The sequence below is a fragment of the Corythoichthys intestinalis genome, chromosome 1 (genome assembly GCF_030265065.1).
Source record: "Corythoichthys intestinalis isolate RoL2023-P3 chromosome 1, ASM3026506v1, whole genome shotgun sequence".
NCBI classification, from domain to species: Eukaryota; Metazoa; Chordata; class Actinopteri; order Syngnathiformes; family Syngnathidae; genus Corythoichthys; species Corythoichthys intestinalis.
In genome coordinates, this window is record NC_080395.1 from 29,615,026 (window position 1) to 29,639,812 (window position 24,787).

Sequence of the window (24,787 nt, forward strand, 5' to 3'; positions counted from 1 at the left end):
CGTGACATCAGGGCGTTGTGCCACATTAAATGTAGTCCGGTCAAAACGTCATGCTTACAGCTGGCAAAATTAAATGATTCCTCGAAGCGGAGAAAATTCCTCGATCAGTTTTTAAAATCGAGTTACTTCAATCATTCAAGTAATCGTTTCAGCTCTAGGTCATTTATACTAGGTCTTGTCTCTTCCTTTAAGCATCTGTTTCCTGTTGTAATTAATTGGAAACCTGCTTTTCATCATCGGACAGTGTTACTCTTTCATTATACAGGTGTTGATTTTGTTGCGGTCTTCCTTGCAATTGTCATCATTTTTATTATTGGGATGTTCCAAAAAGAGGCCCCATTGAAAGGGTGTTTGATGTATGCTTACAGATAATGGGAATAGCACTCAGTGCCTACTCTTCTACTCTAAAAGACACTCTCAAAATGTAAGAGGGAGGAAAATGTCCTTTTGAACGTGGATAAGACATGTCTCAAAAAGTAACCATCGGTGTGGCAATTATAGTAAGAACGATTGCGCTGAATTTCCATGAATAATGTGGTTGCTGGCAAAGTTACTTTGTTGAACTGATCGAGGCACCTATTAGGCTGAAGTTCTATTGTATTTTCTCGTATAACATTTGACAGTATTGGAAGTACATGACAATCTAAGTCACTTTAAAGTGGAGTTTGAAACAAAATGAAAAAGTGCTATTTTGGCGAAATATAGCAAAAGTCTAAAAGACACATTTTCAACATTTTCAAACAGTTCCCTGGTGGGTTCATCTAAGAGTCTCTGACATTCTCTTGTTTAAAAAAAATGGCAAGGATTAAGAATTATAGCACACTATGGTAAATTATTAGTGTATTATTTCAATTGAAAGTACACATTTTCAGATTAGCAATCCTGAACCTACTAGTATGTGGCAATGTTGAGGAACTAGCTGACCATTGAGACCGTTGGTCATGAATTGCCCGCCGTTAATTGCAATTCATCTGACCCGCCAGATGATATCTGACGTTAAGAAGAAAGTCTCTCTGACATTGAAATAGACCTCAACTCAACGACACTGCTTGCACCAAAACCAGACGAATCTACCACAGCAACATCAGTGACAAACATGACATTAACAAGTCACTTTTCGATGCTATGTAACAATTTAACAATGTATTCAACTCTCTGTGCTTGGATAAGAGATGCAGTGATCTCAGTCGTGCTCCCTTTCCTTTATTATGTTGCCAGGGAACAGCACTCCGATGTTTATTTACTGACACTTCAGCTCATATTTAAAGCCCTTGTTGTGGTGTCTCTCTTTTATTACGCCAGTAGTGGCCGAGCTATTAAAAATGCCATTTAAAAGATGAAAATTACTGCTAAGAGGCGTTTAGATTGAACTTTATTCAATTCCTAAATTCAGGAAATAAAAACAATGATGTGAATTGAGTCCAGGCCCCGTCGTCTGATACTTGCACCTGTGCAAGGTGTTGAAACATGCTTAGATCTGTACATCAAGGAGCCTTTCTCCATATCAAGGCTTGAGCTGGCTCAATTCCTCTTTTTGAGATCTGCGACGGAAAAAGGTCTGATGTCTGCAGCCGGCTTATGATCCACCATCAGGAGATGTATACTGAATTAGTGTCCATTTGGGAGGCAATTCTTTTGAGTCATCCGTCGCTATGGACTTCCCCAGAAATCGCTTATCAATGTAGAAGAATGCTTTTGCAAGCAAATATGTCAGAGATAGATATTAACTAAAATGTAGGGGTGGGACAAAGGATCAATATTGTAAGCAGATGGAATAAAGATTAAATTGTGATGTATCACTGTCTGTTAAGATTCTGTACCGATGCACCTCTGTATGGATGATTGTTTGGTACAATAGTATGTTAGTACCCTACCAGAAATACATTAAATTGGTATTGTTATCTATTGTAGCATTCTTTTTCCCCCAATAATCCAACATATGTTCAAAAGATTGATTTAGATCTAGAGTTTGTTCTTATGGTGTTTTAATACAATACCAAATAAATGTAGTTGATAACATATTGCCTGTTTAGAGTAAGACAGTTTAACTACAAGAGCATAAACACATTTTTTTTTTTTTTTACATTGCCATGTATCAGTGTTTGGTTCCACACTGTAGCAGTACTCAGTACTCAGTACAGTACTCTACTCTTGGTACCTCACGATATGATACAATTTGCGATACAAAGCTCACGATAACGATGATCTCACGATATGGCGATGCAACGATTATTAATACCTTGGTCAGTAGAGGTGGGAATCTTGGGGCACCTAACAATTTTATTACGATTATGATTCAGAGGCTACGATTCGATTATAAATCGATTATTGATGCACCCCAACCGCCCTGGTATTAGCTGCTTTTAATGTTTTGTACATTAGTTACAAAAATTGTACAAACATCCTCTCAGGCTTAAATAAACTACTATTTCAGTATCAAGTTAACAGTTCAAAACACTAAATAAAATACTCAAGTCCCCATTCTGTATAGACAGCTTTGAACTACATTCAATTAATTTAATGTTGTGAATTCAACCGTTAAAGTTGTTAAAATTGCTCCCGTTATTCCATAATTTCCCTTCTGTCTTCTTTCGACATGTGAAAGTTTTAAAACTGTTTCATCATTTAAAGATAGATTCAAGTCAAGATTTTGCTGATTTAGGAGTATTGCAGATAAAAAGTTGATTAGGTTCGCTCGGAAGGTTCGCTACAACAGCTTTTCAGAGAAGTCTACTGCTTTAAGATGGCGGCTGTTTACTAACGCCGGCAAGTCTGTCATTTCGCATCTAGTTCTTTATATATGTGCTAACGCCGCCGAGTCTGTCATTTCGCATCTATACATGTGATATCTACCGTAGCATTACGTGGACGTAGTTTGTAGCAACGTGGGCGTTAAATGAAGAGGCTGTCGGCCACAGTGATGTATTATTGTTTTTTTATCAAGCAGCATAAGTTGTCGGTCTGTTCCTCATTGCGTCCCGAAGACTTAGTTCTGCTTTATTTGGCATATTTAAATAATCAGAATTGGGATTTTTGTAAATCATTCTAGAATGGTCCACGACCGAATCGCGAAAAATCTAAGAAACAGAAATTTCGCATGCCTCTATTGGTCAGGAAATCATTGTAGGGTATTCTACAAAATAACAAAAAACAGAAAAACAGGCTATCTTCATCCTTCTGCTTTGTTTATCACTAGTAGCCATCCATTCCGTTTGAACTGGGAGGGTGGCAGCGAATGAACCCCCTGTCTTTTCGAATGGGCTTCTGCCACTTCGATGGCAGCCAAAGCCAGGCGACGAGGTAATTTTGGGCCATTTCAGGTAATTAACTTATGAGTGTGGGTCACTTCCTGTTGACTTGGGTGCAATTCATGGGTCCCTTCCTGTTGATTTTGGGTTACAGAACAGGAAGTGACCCAGGAATTAATAGGAAGTGACTCAAACGCAACAAGAAGTGACCTGGAAATATCCTAAAATTAACTGAAAGTGACCTGTGAATGCCCCGAAAATGCTCTGGTATTGAATGAACGAATGTTCTTTCGCCCTTTCCAGTCTTAATGGATTGGGCGTTGAGCACCGTTAATGGCAGCCAAAGAGTTAACTGGGACACTATTGTGGTGGAAGATTTTGGTAGCGACTTGTTGGTTACTAATTGTTTTTTTTTTTTTTTTTTTTTTTTTTTTAAATTGACACCTTTTTAAAATGATATCTCGATTCTTGACATGAGCATAACGATAACCTGTTGGGATGCAAAGTATCATGATATATCACCATTTTGATATTTTGTCACACCCCTAACGTGTATACTTGTTAATTAATTATATCTTTTTGTAGAATATTACAACACACAAGTTTATGGACAACAGCCTGATATTGCAGTGTTTCATATTATTATTTAATACCATATTCTATCAACACCCCAGGGCCACTGTGTATTGTCTTGTGCATTAGTTCGATACATGAGCATATGAAAAAATTTGATCAGGATATTGTATTGATTTTTTGGGGGGTACTGACAGAATATTGATAGAGTATATGCCATGTGATATGTTTGGTACAATTCTGTATTATTACTCCAGCATACAGTACAGCCAGAACCTCAATATCATTCTATACGATATCAGATTGTCAGTTACAAGATCATATTGACACAGCAGCTAGAAATATCAATATTTGTTCTCTGAGCCGATAGCGAGTGGTGTAAATCCATAACTGCCCCAACGCTGCAACGCCATACATTCTAAACAGTTTTCATCACAGTTTCTGTGGTGAAAATGCAACATTTCTTCCATCAGAGAGCCACCAACTGCCCTCTGTTGTATTTCTTGTAGCTAGTGAAGGACGTTATAGCCACAGTAATATCAATGACTAATGTACTCGCAGCCAATTGAATTTTAATGGGCCATTCCCACAAACATCAAAAACCTTCACAATTTATACAGCCACATTAAATGGGAAAATGAAAGTGCAGCCCAAAGAAAATATGATGAGAATGCTCTCATAAAATGGTCGCACGTTGCCAGCTGACCTCCCACTAGTGCAGTACTTCTCAAATTGTGGCCCCCAGGGGGGCACAGAGCGATGCACAGGGTGGCGCATATGACCTTGGGGAGCATACGTTTTTGCCATACTAGAATAAAGTGTAATTTAGGCCTGAACTATATTGGAAAAAAAACTATTGCAATTTTTTTGGGTGTTTGCGATATATTGCGTTAAAAAAAATATATATACATTTTTTTTTTTTTTTTAATTGTCACTGAATGACTTGAATAGCTGTTTAGAAAGACTGGATGACTCACCATGACCACATACAGTGATCCCTCGTTTTTCGCGGTTATTGGGGACCAGAACCCGCCGCGATAAGTGAAAAACCACGAAGTAGCGCAGCCCCCCCCCCCTTTTTTTTTTTTTTTTTGTGTGTGTGTGTGTGCTCAATGTATTTATTCAGATTTAGCATTGGAAAGAGATACATGCAAGATATGTTTTTTTCTCACTTTTTTCCCAAAGTATGATTTAAAAAAAAAAAAAAAATATATATATATATATATATATATATATATATATATATATATATATATATTAATAAATGGTTTTTAAGCACTTCAAATGTAATGATTATGATCAGTTTTAAACATTACTGTCCCACCGAATCATTTTAAACAAGAATAAAGTACGGTAGTAGAAAAATGCTTGGCTTTATTAAATGCTTCTGTTTACCTACCTTGTCTGTGACTCTTGGAGTGACATGTAAAAATTACAAACTCCTTACGATCACTTCTGCGTTTATTTTATATGTCTCGAACGTGTCCACACACACACATTCATTCCAGCTCGGCTTCCTTGCAGAAACTTTTTAACAAGTTAAACGATGATTGACACATTGCTGTGTGTGTGAAGTCTGCTTCTTTGGCAAGATCAAAGGCAACATTGTTAACTTAAATAAGCAAGTCCTGAAGTGACTGAGAGCTGGAAAAGGGACGGGGAGGCTGTGCAAGCGCATGAAGCAGAACAAAGGTTTGTGGATTTAAAAAAAGAAATAAATAAACGATCTTACGTCCTTGCGATGGGACTATCGCGCATGCGCACATCGCAATGGCGATGTTTAAACGATATATCGTTCAAGGTTAATTGCAAATCCACTCAGTGGGTGGCAGTGGCATGCTCATTTTCAGACTGTTGGAGTATTTTTTGACCAAACAACAGCACACTGCAAAAGAGATATGAAGAGCTGTGCGCAGTTTTCAGGCCTGGCTCACTCAACGACCCACTGTCTTTGGTTCTCACGCTCGCTTGGGAGCATCAGGATGACCACCCTCACCTCCGGTTCTCCCCCAGCGGCCAAGAATGCGCCGTTTTCGGGGCGTTTGGCTTTGACTTTTAATACAGTGGGAGATGAGTAAAGACCACTCTGTTTATTGTGTCTAAAATTGTTTGTAGCAGACAGCGAGAAGCCAAATTAATTAAGACGTCACTTAACTCATTCACTCCCAGCCATTTTCACCGGAGCAACCCCCCTTCGCTCCCGACCGTTTTACTGGATTTTGACTGATTTTGCAAGGCCCACAGAAAATTGTTTTCTATTGCTATATTAACATGGAACCCACCAAAAGAAAGATTAGACTCTCTTTTTTCAGCAGGACAAAAAAGTTATCTTTTTCCATTCTTTAGAAATCAGCATTAGAAAATAGCTTAGTCTGAGCAATTTTCCAATTTCTGATGAAAAAACAGAGACATTGAGCATTTTGTAAAAGCATACATTTCAAACTTAACTTTGACTTTAACACAGCTATTTTTTTGCTTTTGTGACATCCCAAACATCTGAATAATGTTTTCCTTCTACAAAATAACATAAACAACAAGACAAATAGTGCTCTTAATAGCAAAGTAACAATTTATTTACACATAACTAAACTATTAAACTGAGATATGACGCCGTTGTGGCCGCGGTTGTATCGGCAGACGGGGTAAATTTTTCTCTCATCGCCGCCTGTCTATCTCATCAAGATAGATTTTGTTGAATCTTTCTTTTGTAGTGACCACTACCTCATAACAGAATTCACCCAGGGAACTTGTGTGGGGCATGTGCCTTGTGTTTTACATCGTTCTCCACATTTTTCTCACGCTTCTTACTTCTTCCAACTTCCGTTTCCTGACTATTTCTCTTCATTCATTTCCTTTCACGGTCCGATATGAGTTCTTCCCAAATGTGCTACTGCCCTCCAGTGGCCAGTTTTATTGCTTTAAAGTGGATTTTAAGCATTATGCTTTGGAGCGAAGTTGCATCAGAACTGTAAAAAAAACGTGAAAGACGTATAAACATGTTTTTGGGACACTGAAACAATTTAAAATAGAACATATTCATAAATTTTTGGGAGCAAATGAGTTAAAGACATAAGACCCCAATCTCATTGATAAGCCGCTTGATTTTTTTTTTCAGCGAAAACTTGATGAATTTTGGCAATGATCGTCCTGCTTTGTCAGTGTTACATCAGTAAACCAGCGTGCACTGTGGAGCATGCTCAGTGCAAAATAACCCCACACCATTGCAGAGGAGCTGATACTGCCATCAGCAAAAATAAAAACTGTCCCACTGTCCAATGACTTTTTTTTTTTTTCTTTCAGTCAAGTTGTTTGGCATATTGTCCCCGTGCGTTAATGTTGCTAATCAATTTTTGAATTTATTATTATTTACTGATTTTGTCAAATTTTATTTTTCAGTATCAAATGGTCAAAAAATTATTTTTAGTTTGGATGCCACTTTTTTTTAAATTCAATTTTATTCAGGCAAATTGATGCGCTTGTGTTACAAAGAAATGTTACACAATGTTAAGCAGAGGTGCACTTATAATAATGATTTTATAGAAAAATGATAGTATTTACATTGGCGGCAGAGAGTTGGGGAGGGCCGCGAAACATTTACGTTTTCCTGGGGGGTCATAACAGAAAATAATTGAGAAACACTGCACTCGGGTCTGGTATCACAATGCTGGACTATTTATCCTTGTTAATGATAAGCCAAGGAGAGTGCAATAACACTGCACAATTTTTTTTCCATGTAAATTGCCAGCCTTGTTAAGGTGTTGGGGGCGTGTGCAGATTTGTGCTTTTGGTTAATCGCTCATCCTTGCCGTGACCTCACCATGAGCAGCAGCCTCAGTCACACACTGGCAACAAAAGCCTCTTCTACTTCCACCGCTGACTGAGGCGCTGATGGATGAGTCGGGAGCTGAGGAGTGACCATGATGTATGATATGCGGAACAAATGAGGAAGCCTGCACAGGAGCCGGAGGATGTGTGCTGGCGTTTTCAATCTGTATGAGCCCTCATACTGTGTTGTGTACTAAATCCAAACTTTTATTTGCTCCACTTTCAAAACTACATTTACCATTGAGAGTAAAGTATGAATTTGCAATTAATCATTGCATAATCTGAATATATCGTATCGACGTCTGTTATGAGACTGTATAAATACAGGAGCATCCAAACAAAAACATTTTTTTTGGCATTGTCTTTGGCATTCATGGATATAGCCATCTTTGACATTGACATTTATAGATGTCATTGGCGGAAAATTCGTCTTTGGCATTGACGAACATGGACGTCTTTGGCATTGTCAGAGATAGCCGTTGCTACTTATAAGTGTACTTCTACTACTACTTCAAGTTTCCCCTTCTTAGGGGACAATAAATTTAAACTGAACTGAACCTCTACTTGTACATGTAATCGACTGCTACTAAAAGTACTTGTACTACTACAGTGAAGAAAATAAGTATTTGAATACCCTGCTATTTTATAAGTTCTCCCTCTTAGAAATCATGGAGGACTCTGAAATTTTCATCATAGGTGCATGTCCACTGTGAGAGAGATGATGTCAAAAGAAAAATCCAGAAATCATTTATTTGTGTGATACAGCTGCAAATAAGTATTTGAACACTTGTCTATCAGCTAGAATTCTGACCCTGAAAGACCTGATAGTCAGATGCAGATGCACTTGTTTGAGGTCGATAGCAGCACAAAGACACCGGTCCTCCCCATACAATCGGTAAGACTCAAACTTGCAACACGGTCAATACCAAAGAGCTGTCCAAAGACACAAGAGACAAAATTGTTCACCTCCACAAGGCTGGAAAGTGTTACAATTGCTAAGCAGCTTGGTGAAAAAAGTTCCACTGTTGAAGCAATCATTGGAAAATGGAAGAAGCTAAACATGACTGTCAATCTCAATCAGAGTGGAGCCCCATGGAAGATATCACCTCTCCTAAGAAAGGTGAGGAATCAGCCCAGAACTACACGACAGGAGTTTGGTAGTGACCTGACTGGACTGGAAGCACCATTTTCAAGGTTATGTTGGTAATACACTTAAACATCATGGTTTGAAATCATGCATGGCACAGAAGGTTCCTCTGCTTAAACCAGCATGTGTCAAGGCCCGTCTTAAGTTTTTAATTCCACTGTGTTTGGTGGAAAAAGAATGATGAGTATTATATCAACAACACCATCCCTACTGTGAAGCATGGGGGTGGTAGCACCATGCTTTGGGGGTGTTTTTCTGCGCATTGAACTGGACGAGTGCACTGTATTAAAGAGAGGATGACTGGGGCGCTGTATTGTGAGATTTGGGGGAACAACCTCTTTTCTTCAGTCAGAGCATTGGAGATTGTTTTTGCCTGGGTCTTCCGACATGACAATGACTCGAAGCACACAGCCAGGAAAACCAAGGAGTTACTCCGTAAGAAGCATAACAAGGTTCTAGCATGGCCTCGCCAGTCTCCAGACCTAAACCCAATAGAAAACCTTTGGAGAGAGCTCAAACTCCATGTTTCTCAGCGACAGCCCAGATACCTGACTGATGGGTGGGCCAAGATCCCTCCTTCAATGTGTTCAAACCTGGTGGAAAAACTACAGGAAACGTTTAACCTCTGTAATTGCAAACAAAGGTTACTGTACCAAATATTAACATTCGTTTTCTCAGGTGTTCAAATACTTATTTGCAGCTGCATCACACAAATAAATCATTAAAAAAAACCATACATTGCGATTTCTGGATATTTCTTTTTAGATTGTCTCACCGTGGACATGCACCTCTATGAGTTCTAAGTGGGAGTAGTTGCAAAATAGCAGGGTGTTCAAATACATATTTCCTTCACTGTACGTCAGCGACAAGCAATTGTTAGTCTACTCGAACTTCTGCTGCCAGTAATTGTACTCCTACTACAGTCATTGTTACATGTACCTGCATGTAATTTTACATGCGGTACCTTGTGCGTGAACATTTACATATACTTGTATGTAGGAGTGGGAACCTCTTGTTACCTCACGATATGATACGATTTGCGATACAAAACTCACGATAACGATGATCTGACGATATAACGATACAACGATTTTCGATACATTGGTCAGGAAATCCTTCTAGGATATTCTACAAAAAACTAATAAACAGAAAAACAAGCTTCTGCTGTGAGTTGGAATGAATTTATCACTTGTAGACGTCCAATCCATTTGAACTGGGAGGGTGGCAGCGAATGAACGAATGTTCATTCGCTGCCACCCTCCCAGTTCAAACGGATTGAACGCCTATGGCCGTCAGTGGCAGCCAATGCTAGGCAATGAGTAATTTTGGGCCATTTAAGGTCATTCACCTGTTGATTTTCAGTTACTTCCTTTTATGGGTCACTTGCTGTTTATTTTGCGTTACAGAACAGGAAGTGACCTGGGAATCACCCAAATGAATAGGCAGTGACTCAAACTCAACAGGAAATGACCCGTAAATGCCCTAAAATGAAAAGCAAGTGATCTTTAAATGCCCCGAAAATCGGACCGAATGACTGTGAATGCTCTGGTTTTGAATGAACGAACGGTCCCAGTCTAAATGGATGGGCGTCGAGCACCGTCAATGGCAGACTTTATTTTAATTATTTTTTAATTTTTATTTTTATTTTTTTTAATTAACTTCTTTTTAAAGTGATATCTCGATTCTTGACAGGAGCATATCGATAACCTTTTGGGATACAAAGTATAACGATATTAGGGCTGCAGCTATCGGATATTTTAGTAGTCGATTAATCGATGGACTAGTTAGTTCGAATAATCGAGTAATCGGATAAGGAACATGAAAAATCAAAATACCTGAGCTGAGCCTCAAACACTATGAATGTTTTCTAAAAAGTGAGGATCTATGCACAACAAAAGAACAATTGGCTAACTTACATAGAAAAAGTACCCTAGCTTAAATGCTATAAAATGCTCAAGTTTTTTTTTTTTTTTTTTTTTTTTTTTTACAATGCTTTTAACAAATGGTTCACACACATATTCCCACAAAAAACGTCTAAATATACCTTTGAACTAAATTATGAATGCATTAAAAAACATTAGCTCAAACAAAAACTTAACAGGGAGCAGTTAGATTCAGCTATGTGAAAAGAGGCAGACCATAAGGCAGTCTATCCACCCTAATCAATAAAACTAAATGCAAACACTTTCCAAGTAAACCATTACAACGCCACTTTAATTAAACAAACACTCGAAGCAACAAAATTTAATTTGAATATTTTTTTGGGCTAACTTAAATATAAATATTCCGCTAGCTTAAATGCTATAAAATGCTAAAGTTGTTTTTAGAATGCGCTTGACAAATGGTGCAGACACATTTTCCCACAAAAAAAATGGCTAAATATACTTACAAACTAAATTATGAATGCATTAAAAAAACATTAGCTCAAACGACAACTTAGCTTATGTGGGTCTTAACAGGGAGCAGCTGGATTCAGCCATGTGAAATATGGCAGACTAGAGGGCAATGAATCCACCCAAATCAATAAAACTAAAAGCAAACACTTTCAAAATATACCATTACAATTAAACGAATACTCAAAGCAGCAAAATGTAATTCGAATATTTTTTTCTAATCGAATACTCGAGTTACTCAATTAATCGTTGCAGCACTAAACGATACATCACCATTTCGATATTTTGTCACACCCCTACTTGTATGTGTACTTGAACTTGTATCCTCAACATCAACTTGTGGTGTACTTGTAATTCTATGCCTACTTTTACTGCATGTATTGTACTTCTAGTCCTACTATTAATACAGGTAATTGTATTTGTACTCCTGCTTATACTACAAGTACCTATATGTGTACCTGTACATCTACAACTAATTGTACTTCTACTACAATACTTATCCTTCTACTCTCGCTAATCCTCTCTCCCTATCGCTGTATATAATGCCACGTTTAACCTTACTGTATTGATACACGAGCATATCAAGAAAAGATCAATATCACTGTGTACCCTATAGTTGCTTAGTACGATAGTGTAAAGATAGCCATACATAGACAAAGGATTGACATCACCATTTATCAAACTGCCACAGGTGTGTTCCAGAGTCGCTTTTGTGTTTTTAATGAATCTTCCCTGGATTTAACAACCTAGAAAGTCCTCAAATAAATCATCGAGAATGTTACGGTCCAGCGGCGGTAGGATCCTGAAAAAACGTGGTCTTGTTGGTGACGGCGTGCTGATAACCTTCAAGACGGCCCTTTTTCTTTCAAACGTGTCCCGCTGCCGTTCTTATCTTCTTTCGCACACATTGGCCCACACACACACACACGACGTAACCGTAACGTTTGTACCCGTTTCGCAGACACCCGCTGGCCTGCCACCGCTGAAAGACTTTCATCACATCCCTGTCCTTTTTTTCATACAAATGGCGCTCTTTCACACAAACACGCTCTGAAATTGAGCTCTATTGTATAATGTGATGGATACTAGCATTGAGAAGCTGTGCACCGGAGGGGGCAAAAACAGGGGTCTTTGTGCGCATAATTTGCGGGATGAACACAGCCGTCTTGTTTTGAATATGCACGCATTAGCAATTAGCCGAGTAAATTAAGCGGAGCCAAATGAAATGGCAGTGGTGCAAACAGGCAGGTTAATGAAAAGCCTCAAGAAACAAATACCTGCATTTAGATATACTGCTTATCAAGGCAGAACAAATGCAGGGTCAACACATGAAATGAAACGCTTTTAACACAATAGGGTGAGGAAAATCGGTTTTGGGGTGTTAAAACAACACGCTGCTGTCTTCGCATTCCTTTTTATACAGGCATTTTCCTCACTCTTATGAGAGCTGATATGACGTTTAAAGTTGGGAAATTACAGGATCTCCACATTCTTGGTCACTGTACTCTTTTCAGAACAGTGGAAGAATAAAGGGCCTATTTCACTCGCTGATTCAAGCTCGACTTTAGACATTGTTTCAAGTCTCAAATTGGTCCTGTGGGGTTAAAAAAAGAAGATATTAGAGCTGTAACAGTAGACACAAGTCACGGTTTGGTACGTACCTCCGTATGGGGCTCACGGTTTGGTACGAGTTCGGTACAGGAAAAAACAAAAGGCTTTTTTAATCACAGCATTTGAAAGCTAGTTTGTAAAATATAAAGCTGCTCTTAGTAAAGTGCAAAATAAATAAAAGTAGACATCAAACTTGTGAATTTGTGTTTTTATTGTTCTAATACGAATTCACAGTTTATGTATGTGCAAAACAGACAACACACCCTTTTTTCGAGTGATCAACTGAGATACTGTAACAGTCAAAGTCAGGTAGCACTCGCTAGCTGAAAACCTTGATAACTTTTTTTAATTAAAATAAGATACAGTGGTACCTCTACATACGATCGCTTTGACCCATGATCTTTTCGGAATCTGACGTAAAATTTGATTCACCATTTGTTTCTGCATCCAACGACATTCTCAAAATACGACGATCTATGAGAGCGCCGCAGTTTCTTTGTTTTCCAGCAAGTCGTACGCACGACATATTTTCTTGTGAGAGAAATCAACATGGGTTCCAAGAACGGTAGTGCAGGTGGTGGAAAAAGGAAAAGGATGACGCTTATCATTGAAATGAAGATGGAAATTATAGAAAAATATGAGCGTGGTGTGCGCATCCGTGAACTGGCTTGACAATACGGCCGTAGAATGTCTACGAACTCGACAGTCCTCTTCCGACCTCCACTCACCAGTCTTTATAAGTTAGGTGACAATTATTAGGATTTTAACATCACCCAAAAAATCGCCAGCTTCGTCAGGTTTTTAAACATTTATTTCAGAACTTGTGCAACACAACATGCCTACTGTCTGCCGTAGCTGAACATGAAAATTGAAATTAAAAAGTCCTCTCTCACTCTGTCACGTCAGCTACGCGGTGCGTTCAGGTAGACCATGCAAACACATTCGCCACATTAGAACCTGATTGTTACATTCTCATTGGTGAAACTGGTGGAACTACTGTTGGCATCTCTGACAAAAATAAAGTCAATATGTTGAATAAAGAGAAAAAAATGTAATGACTCTGGGGTAGCTCAAAGAAGTGGAGTAAGAGTAGCGTTTCTTCTTCACAAATCTACTCAAGTAAACGCAAAAAGTACATTTTTATCAAAAAGTCACTCAAGTAAATGTAACGGAGTAATGTAACGCGTTACTAACTACCTCTGCTTTTTTTTTTTAATTTTTTTTTTTTTATACAGCATACTTATTGATACTTCCTCATTCACGAAGCCTACCATAAGGCAGTGTATCCACCCTAATTAATCAAACTAAATGCAAACACTTTCCAAGTAAACCATTACAACGCCACTTTAATTAAACAAACACTCGAAGCCACAAAATTTAATTTGAATATTTTTTTGGGCTAACTTAAATATAAAAATTCCGTTAGCTTAAATGCTATAAAATGCTAAAGTTGTTTTTAGAATGCACTTGACAAATGGTGCAGACACATTTTCCCACAAAAAATGGCTAAATATACTTACAAACTAAATTATGAATGCATTGAAAAAACATTAGCTCAAACAACAACTTTGCTTATGTGGGTCTTAACAGGGAGCAGCTGGATTCAGCCATATGAAATATGGCAGACTAGAGGGCAATGAATCCACCCAAATCAATAAAACTAAAAGCAAACACTTTCAAAATATACCATTACAATTAAACGAATACTCGAAGCAGCAAAATGTACTATGTATTAGCCCTTGTACCAGTGGTATTTATTAAGGTTTTAGTGTATGTTTTCGGGCTGTGGAACGAATTAATGAGGAACGAGTTAATGGAATTATAATGTATTCTTATGGGAAAATCCTGCTCGACATACGACCATTTCGACTTACAAACATGTTCTTGTAACAAAACAACTTTGTATGTAGAGGTACAACTGTATTACCATTTTTCCGATGTTGGATTATACAAGATAAGCTGTAAGCAATTACGAGTAAACATACACACCCACATAAAACAGATTTTCATATTGGCAAAAATAAAACTGCAAATAGTTCCAAAACGGAAAAAGCATCTAGATATACATACGTACAGTATGTATGGAAAGTATACACAGTATATATATACATACTGTATATAAGATAGCGTGCACTTTGAAAAGAGCGCCGGATGTTGCATTGCGTGGGAGGAAAACGGGATGTCGGACATCTTGGTTTTGCTGCAGTGCAGGCGAGCTGGATGGCACAAGCCCACGTGGGCAAGCATGTTTTACTCAGCAGTCGCGGAGGCGAATCCATGTCCCAATGGACCCTGGCAGTCCAAACATATTCTCTGATCTAACTTTCTCAAACCTTCATCAGTTACAGCAATGTCTCCGCCTGTGAGCTACGTAGGTCCTTAAAGGTGCACAAAATGTTCAGATTCATACAGGCAGTGTCATATGGGCTACAGTATCTGATGCTGTAACGTTTGTAGCCCCTAACTTTCCATCCTCTTTTCCTTCCTTCTCTATTCCAGCTTCCTGTTTAGTCACAACAACCATCTCTACCTCAGCTTAAAAGTTTCATGCTGTTTTCTTCTTCCTCTCTTATCTTTTCCCCCTTTGTTGTTGTCCATCTTCTCCTTTCCTACTTTGGGCGACTCTTGCAGTAGAGATTAAAGTGATCAAGGACCTTCCGTGGCCCCCTCCGGTGGGGCAGCTGAACAGCAGCTCTCCCCTGGTGGAGGAGCTGGAATCACCCTCGCAGACGGCGCAACCCTCGCCCGGACAAGCCGCCAGTGAGCAGCACCACCAGGGTGGGTGTTGGTGTTCCACATTTCAAGTGTTTGTTCCATTGAGTCCATCTACTCATCACTTCATCCATTCTTTTACCATATTTCATTTCATTCATCCTTTTACTGTTTGTTTCACTTGTGATCAGTATTAAGAGTAACTTATATAGCAAAATAGAGACTGAGGTCTTTAAGAAGCGTTGTCTTTTTGTGGTTTGTTGCAATATTAAGTTTAAACCGTGTCAAGCCATGTTTTTTGGTCACAATGTCATCATTTTAAGCTCTAGTGACAAAGTCATTACATATCCAGTAAACGCTCCCCTAGGCCATTGGCATGAGGTACTGTAATCGTCATTGTGGTTTGTTGCAATTACATTTTTAAACCTTTTAAAGTGGAAGTATACGTCAATGTGGATTACTATAGCAATCAATCTAAAATCAGTTTTCTGGCCACTGTGCCAATTTATGAGGTTAGAAAGCAATTACATTATGCAGAAAATGTCCATCAAGGCTATCAATGTGAGTTATAGTCTGTGGTTTGTAGTTTTTTTCCACCGTGCCATCATATTTATTTTATTTTTTTTGTAATCGCGTTTCCTATATATCAGTATGCATGTTTAGAAAGCCCCCACAAGACTGTTAAAGGTTAAGTTCAGGATTTATGACATCAGGCTTAACCTTCGATTTAGCGAGGATTTAATTAGTGGGTGGAGTTCATTTTTAAAGAAATTCCGTGTAGTTTTAGTTATTTGTTAGTGACAGGGCTCCGGAGTGGCTAAGCTAGCGCGAGTCAATTGGGCCATCTTCGCATGCTAATAAAAAACTTAACATATGCACACATGATAATCATCGATGACCCATGCAATCAATAGGTTTGGCTATGCTTTCAGGATAATGTTATTAAAACTTACCACTGCATGTCGATAATTGCAGTATGAACAGCAACATTTGTAATTCAGAAGCTCTGCCGAGGAGCAGAGCGGAGTGATATCGTTTTATAACAATAAATAATAATAATAAATAACTTGCAAACTGCATTGAATTGGTTGAAATCAACTCTACCAACTACTTAAACCCCCGCTAACTCGGAGATTAAGCCTAATGTCAAAAATTCTGAACCACCACTATAATATCAGGTGTGAGTTGATATGGTGTTGTTTCAATTATATTTAGTCGTTTTTATTTTGTTTGCTATACTATCATATTAGGAGATGATGACAAAGCTAGGGTTGTCCCGATTACATATTTTTGCACCAGAGTTTGAGGCGAGTCGCCTGATTTTAGGGATCTGCAGATATCGATCTGATACCTCTGCAATTTATTAATTACCTCGTGAGGATAATCGGCTTGGAAGATGAATTAGTGAATGAATTTATTACAAAACACAGTTTAAAAAAATATTTTTTGACAATATCCTTGCACATCTTCATTATTTTGTTGCTTTTAGCCCCCCCCACAAAACTTATAAAAGTTTTCCTTTTTACGTGATTCCGATCTTCTAAAAGTGTTGCGTTGTAAAGAACATACATTTTTTTGTTGTCTTTTGATGATTGCAATCTTTTTTGTTGCCTTTTACAAAAACAAATCTTAGAAATCTGATCATTTTCGCCCCATTTCGATTTTCTAAAAATGACACGATTCGTCACGATGCCCGATTTTGATTACGTAATCGGATCGCGAACAGCCCTAGACAAAAACTTTATATATCCTACACACCCAGAAAGCCCTCATTAAGTTCGTTGATTGGTTATTGTTGCAATATCATTTTGTACTCCACCCTCCCCCTCTGGTGAAATGAAAAAAAATGAAATACTATGGCTTTATGAGACAAATTGTTTAAAGAAAATGCCCCCGAAAATCTTAGTTTACCCGCAGTAAGTGGACCGTTCAGTGATGATTGAAAGTGTTTACACGGAGCAATTGTGGTCTTGGGTGATATCTTTTGGAAACACCCCACTTTTTCAATCTGGATTACATGTGGTGGAAAATCACACACTCCTATGCTGGGTTTTAAGTGCTGAAGGCTCATTAGTTTTAATTGTGCCCAAATGCCTCCTGTCTGCGTAATCATTCGCTCTGACCTCCCATTTCCTCTTGTCAACATACTCGCTGCGCTTCCAGATGGCTCCCCAAATGGCTTCCTTGGTTGAGTAGAGGCGAAAGATTCATACTTGCCTAAAGTTGTTTGTAGCCCTTGACGTAACTGTAGTAACAGGTACAGGTGTAAACAGAACTAACCGACCCAACTATTTGTATATAAACAATTAGGAAGTCAATTTTCCATATGTTCCCTATGTGGAGTTAGACTTTTAGAGGTTGAGACTCACAAGGAATTGACCTCTAAAAGCAGTTCTTCCATAGACACGATTGTGAACTGCAGCCATTACACATAGAAATGAAGTACGTGTGGCGGAACTAATGCAAGGGAATGGGATGCCCCCCTCAGAGTTCTGCGCGTAAAAGGATACCTCCGTGCGCCGTGGGCGAGGACTTGATTTATGTGGACCAGTCCATGGGAAAGCCTCTTGGTTCCCCCATCATCAGCCGCCATGTGAGTGGCTTTGAGATTGGCATCCAGCTGTAAAGCGATCCTCACACTGTCTGAGCCAATCTGGGAGGTTGCGGGTTGTCCTCTGTGACCGCGTGCCTCCATTTCCGATCATGCTTGTCCTCATAAGAGTCGCTGGCGACCTGGGGCTGCTCCCATCTGACACGGGTAAAAGGGATGATGCACCCTGGACTGGTTGATTGTCCAATGAATGTTAAAATGTTGTTAAGTTTATAGTGATTTGACATGCATGTTTTTGAATGTAGGATGAATCTGTAGTGCCTGGAGAAGCGTGGGGAAAATTCAACTTAAGTCAAGATCTAAACCCATATACAGTGGTACCGCGACACACGATCGCTTCGACACGCTATCTTTTCGACATCCGACGTAAAATTTGACTCCATATCCATCCATCCGACGACATGCTCGAAATACGATGACATGACAGCGCCGCAGGCTGATTTTCTTGTGAGAGAAATCAACAAAGGTTACAAGATAGTTAGTGCAGGTTGTTAAACAAGAAAAAAGGTGACACTTACCATTAAAATAAAGATGGAAATGACAGAAAAATATGAGCATGGGGTGCGCATCCGTAAACTGGCTCAACAATACTGCCATAGAATGTCTACGATCTCCACGGTCCTCCTCCAACCTCCGTTCGCCAGTTTTTATAAGTTAAGTTGACAATTATTATTGTGGTAATATCGCCAAAGATATCGCCAGCTTCGTCAGGTTTTTATCATTTATTTCAGAACTTGTGCAACACAACACACCGACTGTCCGCTGCAGTTGACGGTGTTCTTAACAAAACATCAAAAGAGAAAGTAATATCCCAACTGCTTCTCCCTCTCTCGGTCACGTGAGCGACGCGGTGCGTTCAGGTACAGTACGCAAAATAACGTCCGCCACATTCGTTACATTATTACAGGAATTGTTATTATTATTATTTTATTATTACGGTTTTCATTACGATAATAATTTATTCGTTTTGCTATATGTAATTGCCATTTGTAATTGTACCAGTAGTATTTTTTAAGGATTTAGTGTAAGTTTTCAGGCTGTGGAATGAATTAATGTAAATATACCGTACTGGCCCGACTATAAGACGGTGTTTTTTGCATCGAAATAACACTGAAAAAGAGGGGGTCGTCTTATATTCGCGGTCTAGACATTATACCCATTCATAGCGCCAGATAGCATCGAAGCGATGTTCTGTCAGCTTCTCTCAAGTTTAACCAGTTTGCGTTATTTTATTGCAATGTTTTTCCCTTTTCACATTTGTTTCAAGACTACAGTTACAGTTAGACTTCACTTTGATGGTTAATGCAGTTATTGCAATTTTGTTGTTTTATCACAATAGATTGGTTTATTTACATTTCAAAAACCAGAAGCCATTCAATTACAAATGTGATTGCACTTTAGTTTACATATTTTAAATGTTCAGATATTAAGATTTGAAAGAGGCAAAATAACATGCTTTTTCTCTCAAATATATTGTCATAATCATTTGTTTCGGATGTAGTGTAATTATTTTCTGTATAAAATTTAATTTGGTGTTCAAAAAGTCATTTTTCAAACTTGAGTCTTGAAAAAGAAGAGGTCTTATTATAAGGGCCGTCTTATATTCGGGCCGATACGGTAATGTATTCTTAAAGTGCATGTGACATGTAAAGCATGTTTATTTCATAATACACGCGGTATTTTATGCTCCTGAATGATATGGACCGCTTGGATGTGTGTGGAAGCGATTGCTATATTTGTTTTAGTTTTTTCTTGAATCCCGCGCCATGAAAATGAGTGACTTCTGGCTTCGGTCTTGCATTGAGGAGGAGGGCGCTGTGACGTGTACGGATGAAGGCGTCCTCTTCACTATATGGCTGTTCTGTTGTGTATGAGGACTAATGATTCAGCTGATTTTGCGGATCATTACGTTTATTTTTTGCATCACGCCAGCCAAACGGCTGCAGAAAAATCTTACTGTATGAGGGACAGGCGTGTGCGCCTTTTTGGAGTTTCAAAAGGTTCCCATTCAACGTGGATATTGGCAAAAACAAGTCCTACTACTGTGGGACCATTGGACTTACGAGGAAGTGAGTAAACATCTTGTTTTGTATTATGTCAAATACGAATACAGCGATTACAAAGTAAACACTACAAACTTTCTTTAAAGGACTACATACATTTGATCATTGATAGGCATGTAAAAAGCTCTCCTCATGCACATTAGCTGCACAACAACTGCAGCCACCCTCCTCCAGGGAACGAGCTGTAAATTGCTCTCTGCCGGGCGGTTTGCCGATCCGCGAAGACAATTGACAACCCAGTCGTCGTGTCAAATAATCCAGGCTAGTTATGTGATTTTGCGCTTCGAAGACTTTGAAACATCACTCGGTTCGGGTTAGCATGTCGGCTAGCTGTCACGCCTCTTAGTTTGTTTACATTCTCCGAAGCCGGGAAAGGGAAATGACATATGTCAGATTCAGGTGTCATAAAATATCGTTCGGGAGGTGCGACAGTAAAGGACAGTAAAGTCGACAGTTTAACCATTATGGAGTAATTTTGCCATGTCGTCCTGAATAAGTGCATTTTTATTATTTCCTATTCCATTTAGCACAAGACCGTTATTTGTCATGACCATGCCATTTATTTAGCAATTGGGGAAAATACTTGGATAAAAAGAATATCCTGTAAAAATATTGAAGTAAAGAGACAGAAACAATTACATTTTGCAGCTCTCTTCGTCGCGTTTTCCTCGTTGTGAATAGTTCCCCCTTGACAGGCTGAATAGTAAAACCGATGAGCCCAGTCTCCCGCTGACGGCATCCACCTGTTGGGGACGCTGGAGCTCTATAATGGTAGACGTGGCTAACCGGCAGATTAAAAGACTAATTTCTCGTCATCTGCGCTTCGCTAAATTGGTGTATATAGTCGAATCGTCTCAAAATATGATTCTAATTCACATAATAATGCCATTTAAGCCATTTTTTCTCCTGTCGTATGCTCTTTAAGGGAAAATCCTGCTTGACATAAAACCATTTCGACTTACAAACGCTTACAAACGAATTTAATTCGTATGTAGGGGTACCACTGTAATGGTTAATTTCATAGTTATGGGTACTCCATATTATTGTTGCAGTGTTGGTGTTTTAATTAGTTGCGAACCAAAATAGCACCACCACCCATAAATTTTCTGATCCATTAAACGACGACTTGTGGTTGCCCTGCCATATTGTGTGTCCCTGTTAATGTACTGGAAGCTGTTTTTTGATTCTGTTGCTGGCCAAAACAGCAGCATTTATAGAGAAATGCACGTGCAACATGTAAATTAAACCATCTTGGGGAGGACACAACCTTATGTTAATACTTATTCACGTTCTGGTAGACTTGTCATTGCCTGACATTGTTGTATGGGTCCATTTTTACATGTAGTGTTCGGTATTTTTTTCTTTAAAGCTCTTTTTATTTTCCATTCAACCTTTTTTGCTTGTTTATTTAATACTAATCTCCAACTGTACTTCACATGCATTATAATGCTCATGATTTAAAACAAGTTTTATTTCCAAATTGGTCCTACATTGCTCATTGCAGTCTGGCAAATTGTTTTCTGTCTGCTCCAAAAATCAGTTTATATATTTCACCATGAAAATGTTGTTATTGCATTTTGATTTACAGTTTAATATCCATTTGACAGCAAGACACATTCTACTTTGGCTTTTCCCCCCCATTTTAATTTTTTAGAGTACTTCCCCAGGAAAGCTAAAAAGGGCACGTATTCCCTCCATCTGTCAGGATTCGACTGATGCTTTCATCTGATTCCATCGACAATAGCTGCAACTACACACACAACATGACAATTTGTGTGTGTGTTTCTTCTGATAACTGCGCACATTCTCATCCCTCTTAAGCTGCCTGTCGGGAGCTTTTTGTTCTCCTCTCGGCCAATCATCTCGTCAATCTCGGGCAGAAAAGGAGAAAAAGCTCTGCTAGCTGATGATCAAGCCTAAAATATATACATTTCATTGCAGAAGAAAGCAAATCAAACAGTTCTAAATATAATCCAATCAGTGCACTGTGATCCTCCAGTTGTTGTTTTGTTTTTTTTCGTTGGATGTAGACAAGTGGGAAGATGTGGCTGAGTGGGCTCAACATACACTTCAGTACAGTGTGTGGGCAGCCAAAGATAGGAATAAAACAGGTGGACAAGGAAGAATTATGTAACACACAAGTTGTTCCTGGGTTTATTCAAAACCCAGCTTGTAGAGATTTTACAAAATTTCAAACGTGTACAAGATTTTGATACCCCAAAGGCAGTTTTACCTGACAAAAATACATTTGTCTAGTATGATCTTTCACCAGTAGAGCCACAAAGGGTCCAATGACTTAAGAGGCATTGGGTTAAAAAATAAGTAATGATTAATTTTTTTCCTGATTTTTTTTACCTTATTCTCAAACGCACAATTTGGATGTAAGAGCAGTAGATTTAAGACCATTTGTCATATTACAGATGAGAATGCCAAGGTTTTTCCTTTAGACAACAGTCATATCAAGTTTGCTGTTGAAAACAATAATTATCATTATACACTATAGTATCAATATATTTTCAGTTTCAACGGAAACTCACGCCTTTTGATTCAAATAGCCATATTTTAACGGCACAGCTGGAAGAAATTGTTTGTTAGGAGTGGCTAGAATACAGCATGAAAAAGAATAGTAAGGAAGAAGTCAGGGAAAAAGTAGGATCTGTAAACAAAACAAAGTCGACATAGATAAGAGGAGCAAAAACATGCTTAATGTGGTCCCCATTGGTCAGTTGCCATGGAAACAAAATGGAATTACACTCATACCACATCGGCAGTCATCAACTAATACCACTAGAAAAACAAAGTGTCTTTAACATTGATTGAGCTGGAAAATCACTTCACCCCCTGATGTGCCACCATTGGGCAAGGTGTAGCTTTCTCTTAAACATTTAATTCACAAGGCACCACAACATTTAAAAGTAGAGATCGGTCCGATCACGTCATTTTCAAAGTATCGGAATCGGCAAAAAAATATCGGACATGCCTTTTTTTAATATATATATATTTTTTAATTAAATCATTTTCTAATTACAATATTTAACGCAATTAACGCATGCACTGCACGACCCACTCACGCATTGTCGCGTTCAATCTATAATGGCGCCGTTTTACCCATACAATATATCGAGCTAAAAGGCAGCGTAAAATGAGTAGAGTGAATTTTGGCAGCCTTTGGAGCCTTTTTTTAAATGGCTAAAGCCTTACAATCCCTCTCCCAACGATTAGAATAATCGTGGGAAGCAATGTGGGGAAGAAAGGTAATAGTTGATCTTTTTCTTAACACCCTATGTTATTTCCCAACGCAGAGAAGATATATCTTTTGGTACCACGACGCACAGTCACGGTTGCACTTCCCATCATGCATTTAGGCAGAAGTTAAATGGCTACAGTATCATTTACTGAAAGCTCAACAAATACACTAGATGACAATATTTAGTCACAATATACAGAGTCACATTTATCCTTTGAGAATTACAAGTCTTTCTATCTGTGGATCCCTCTCACAGAAAGAATGTTAATAATGTAAATGCCATCTTGAGGATTTATTGTCATAATAAACAAATATAGTATTTATGTACTCTATGTTGAATGTATATATTCGTCCGAGTTTTATTCATTTTTTTTCTCAATGCATTGCCAATATGTACTGTATATGATCGGGAACAATTATCGGGAATGATTGGAATTGAATCGGGAGCAAAAAAAAAAAAAAAAACGCAATCGGATCGGGAAATATCGGGATCGGCAGATACTCAAACTAAAACGATCAGGATCGGATCGGGAGCAAAAAAAACATGATCGGAACAACCATATTTAAAAGTATTTTTTTAAGCATTATTTTAGAAGAGTAATGAGTGAGTAAATGTGTAAAGAGTGAAAAATAAATTTCCTAAAATAAAAAGAACATACAGTGCAATGAAAAGATTTTAAATCAATTTTTTAAAAAAGTGTTTTAAAACCCAATAGAAATAAGCACTTAAAAAAGACAGTTTCACTTCTGTAGCAGTTTATTCCAATTGTGAATAGCATAACACTTAAATGCTATGTCTTCATTTTGTATATTTAGATCTAATAATCTGAAAAGTATGTTAGTTTTTGCGTATGGGGATCTCCCGAGCTCATATTTTTGCACCAGAGTCCAAGTCACTCTATTTTGAGTCCCAATCCAATACCGAAAAAAAAAAAAATAAATAAAAATTTCAAAGCAACACTTGTTAACTTTTCAGATTTTAGTGACGCCGGTGGACAAAAGCGCTAGTGTTTTGTTTTGTTTTTTAAGGAAGACTGCATTTTCAATGAGTACCAGAGCATGAGCGCAAAGTTTTGTAAAATCCTCATCTACTGGTGGCCTGCAGATGGATTAAATGACATTTCTGTTTCCAGTGGCTGTGTGAAGAATGAATAATAATGAGGGAATGAATCCAGTAGTGGCTTAACAACAGCTTATGACGGTTAACAACCGTGTGTCTCCCTAGCCCGGGACGTCACGTAGCGAGTGAAAACCGGGCCAATGTTTATTCTTGAGTGTCCTTTTATCCTTTTTTTCCCTCCTCAGACAAAACTTTTTGTCTCTTTTGTTGCTCTGCCATCTTTGCAGCTTTTGAGCG

General features: G+C 38.4%; 1 protein-coding gene across 4 annotated transcripts in view; it reads left to right on the forward strand.

Moving 5' to 3' along the window:
• The window catches only part of LOC130923581 (SH2 domain-containing adapter protein F-like), a 220,357-nt gene that overhangs the window by 157,344 nt on the left and 38,226 nt on the right, over nucleotides 1–24,787 (forward strand). Inside the window, exon 4 of one of the 4 annotated variants that reach the window (XM_057849344.1) lies at nucleotides 15,429–15,575. The exons of 2 other annotated variants lie outside the window; for them this stretch is intronic. In XM_057849344.1, coding sequence (XP_057705327.1) covers nucleotides 15,429–15,575 — 147 coding nt within the window. The remainder of the gene's footprint in view (nucleotides 1–15,428; nucleotides 15,576–24,787) is intronic. One more of the 4 variants, XM_057849353.1, reaches the window with a different exon arrangement.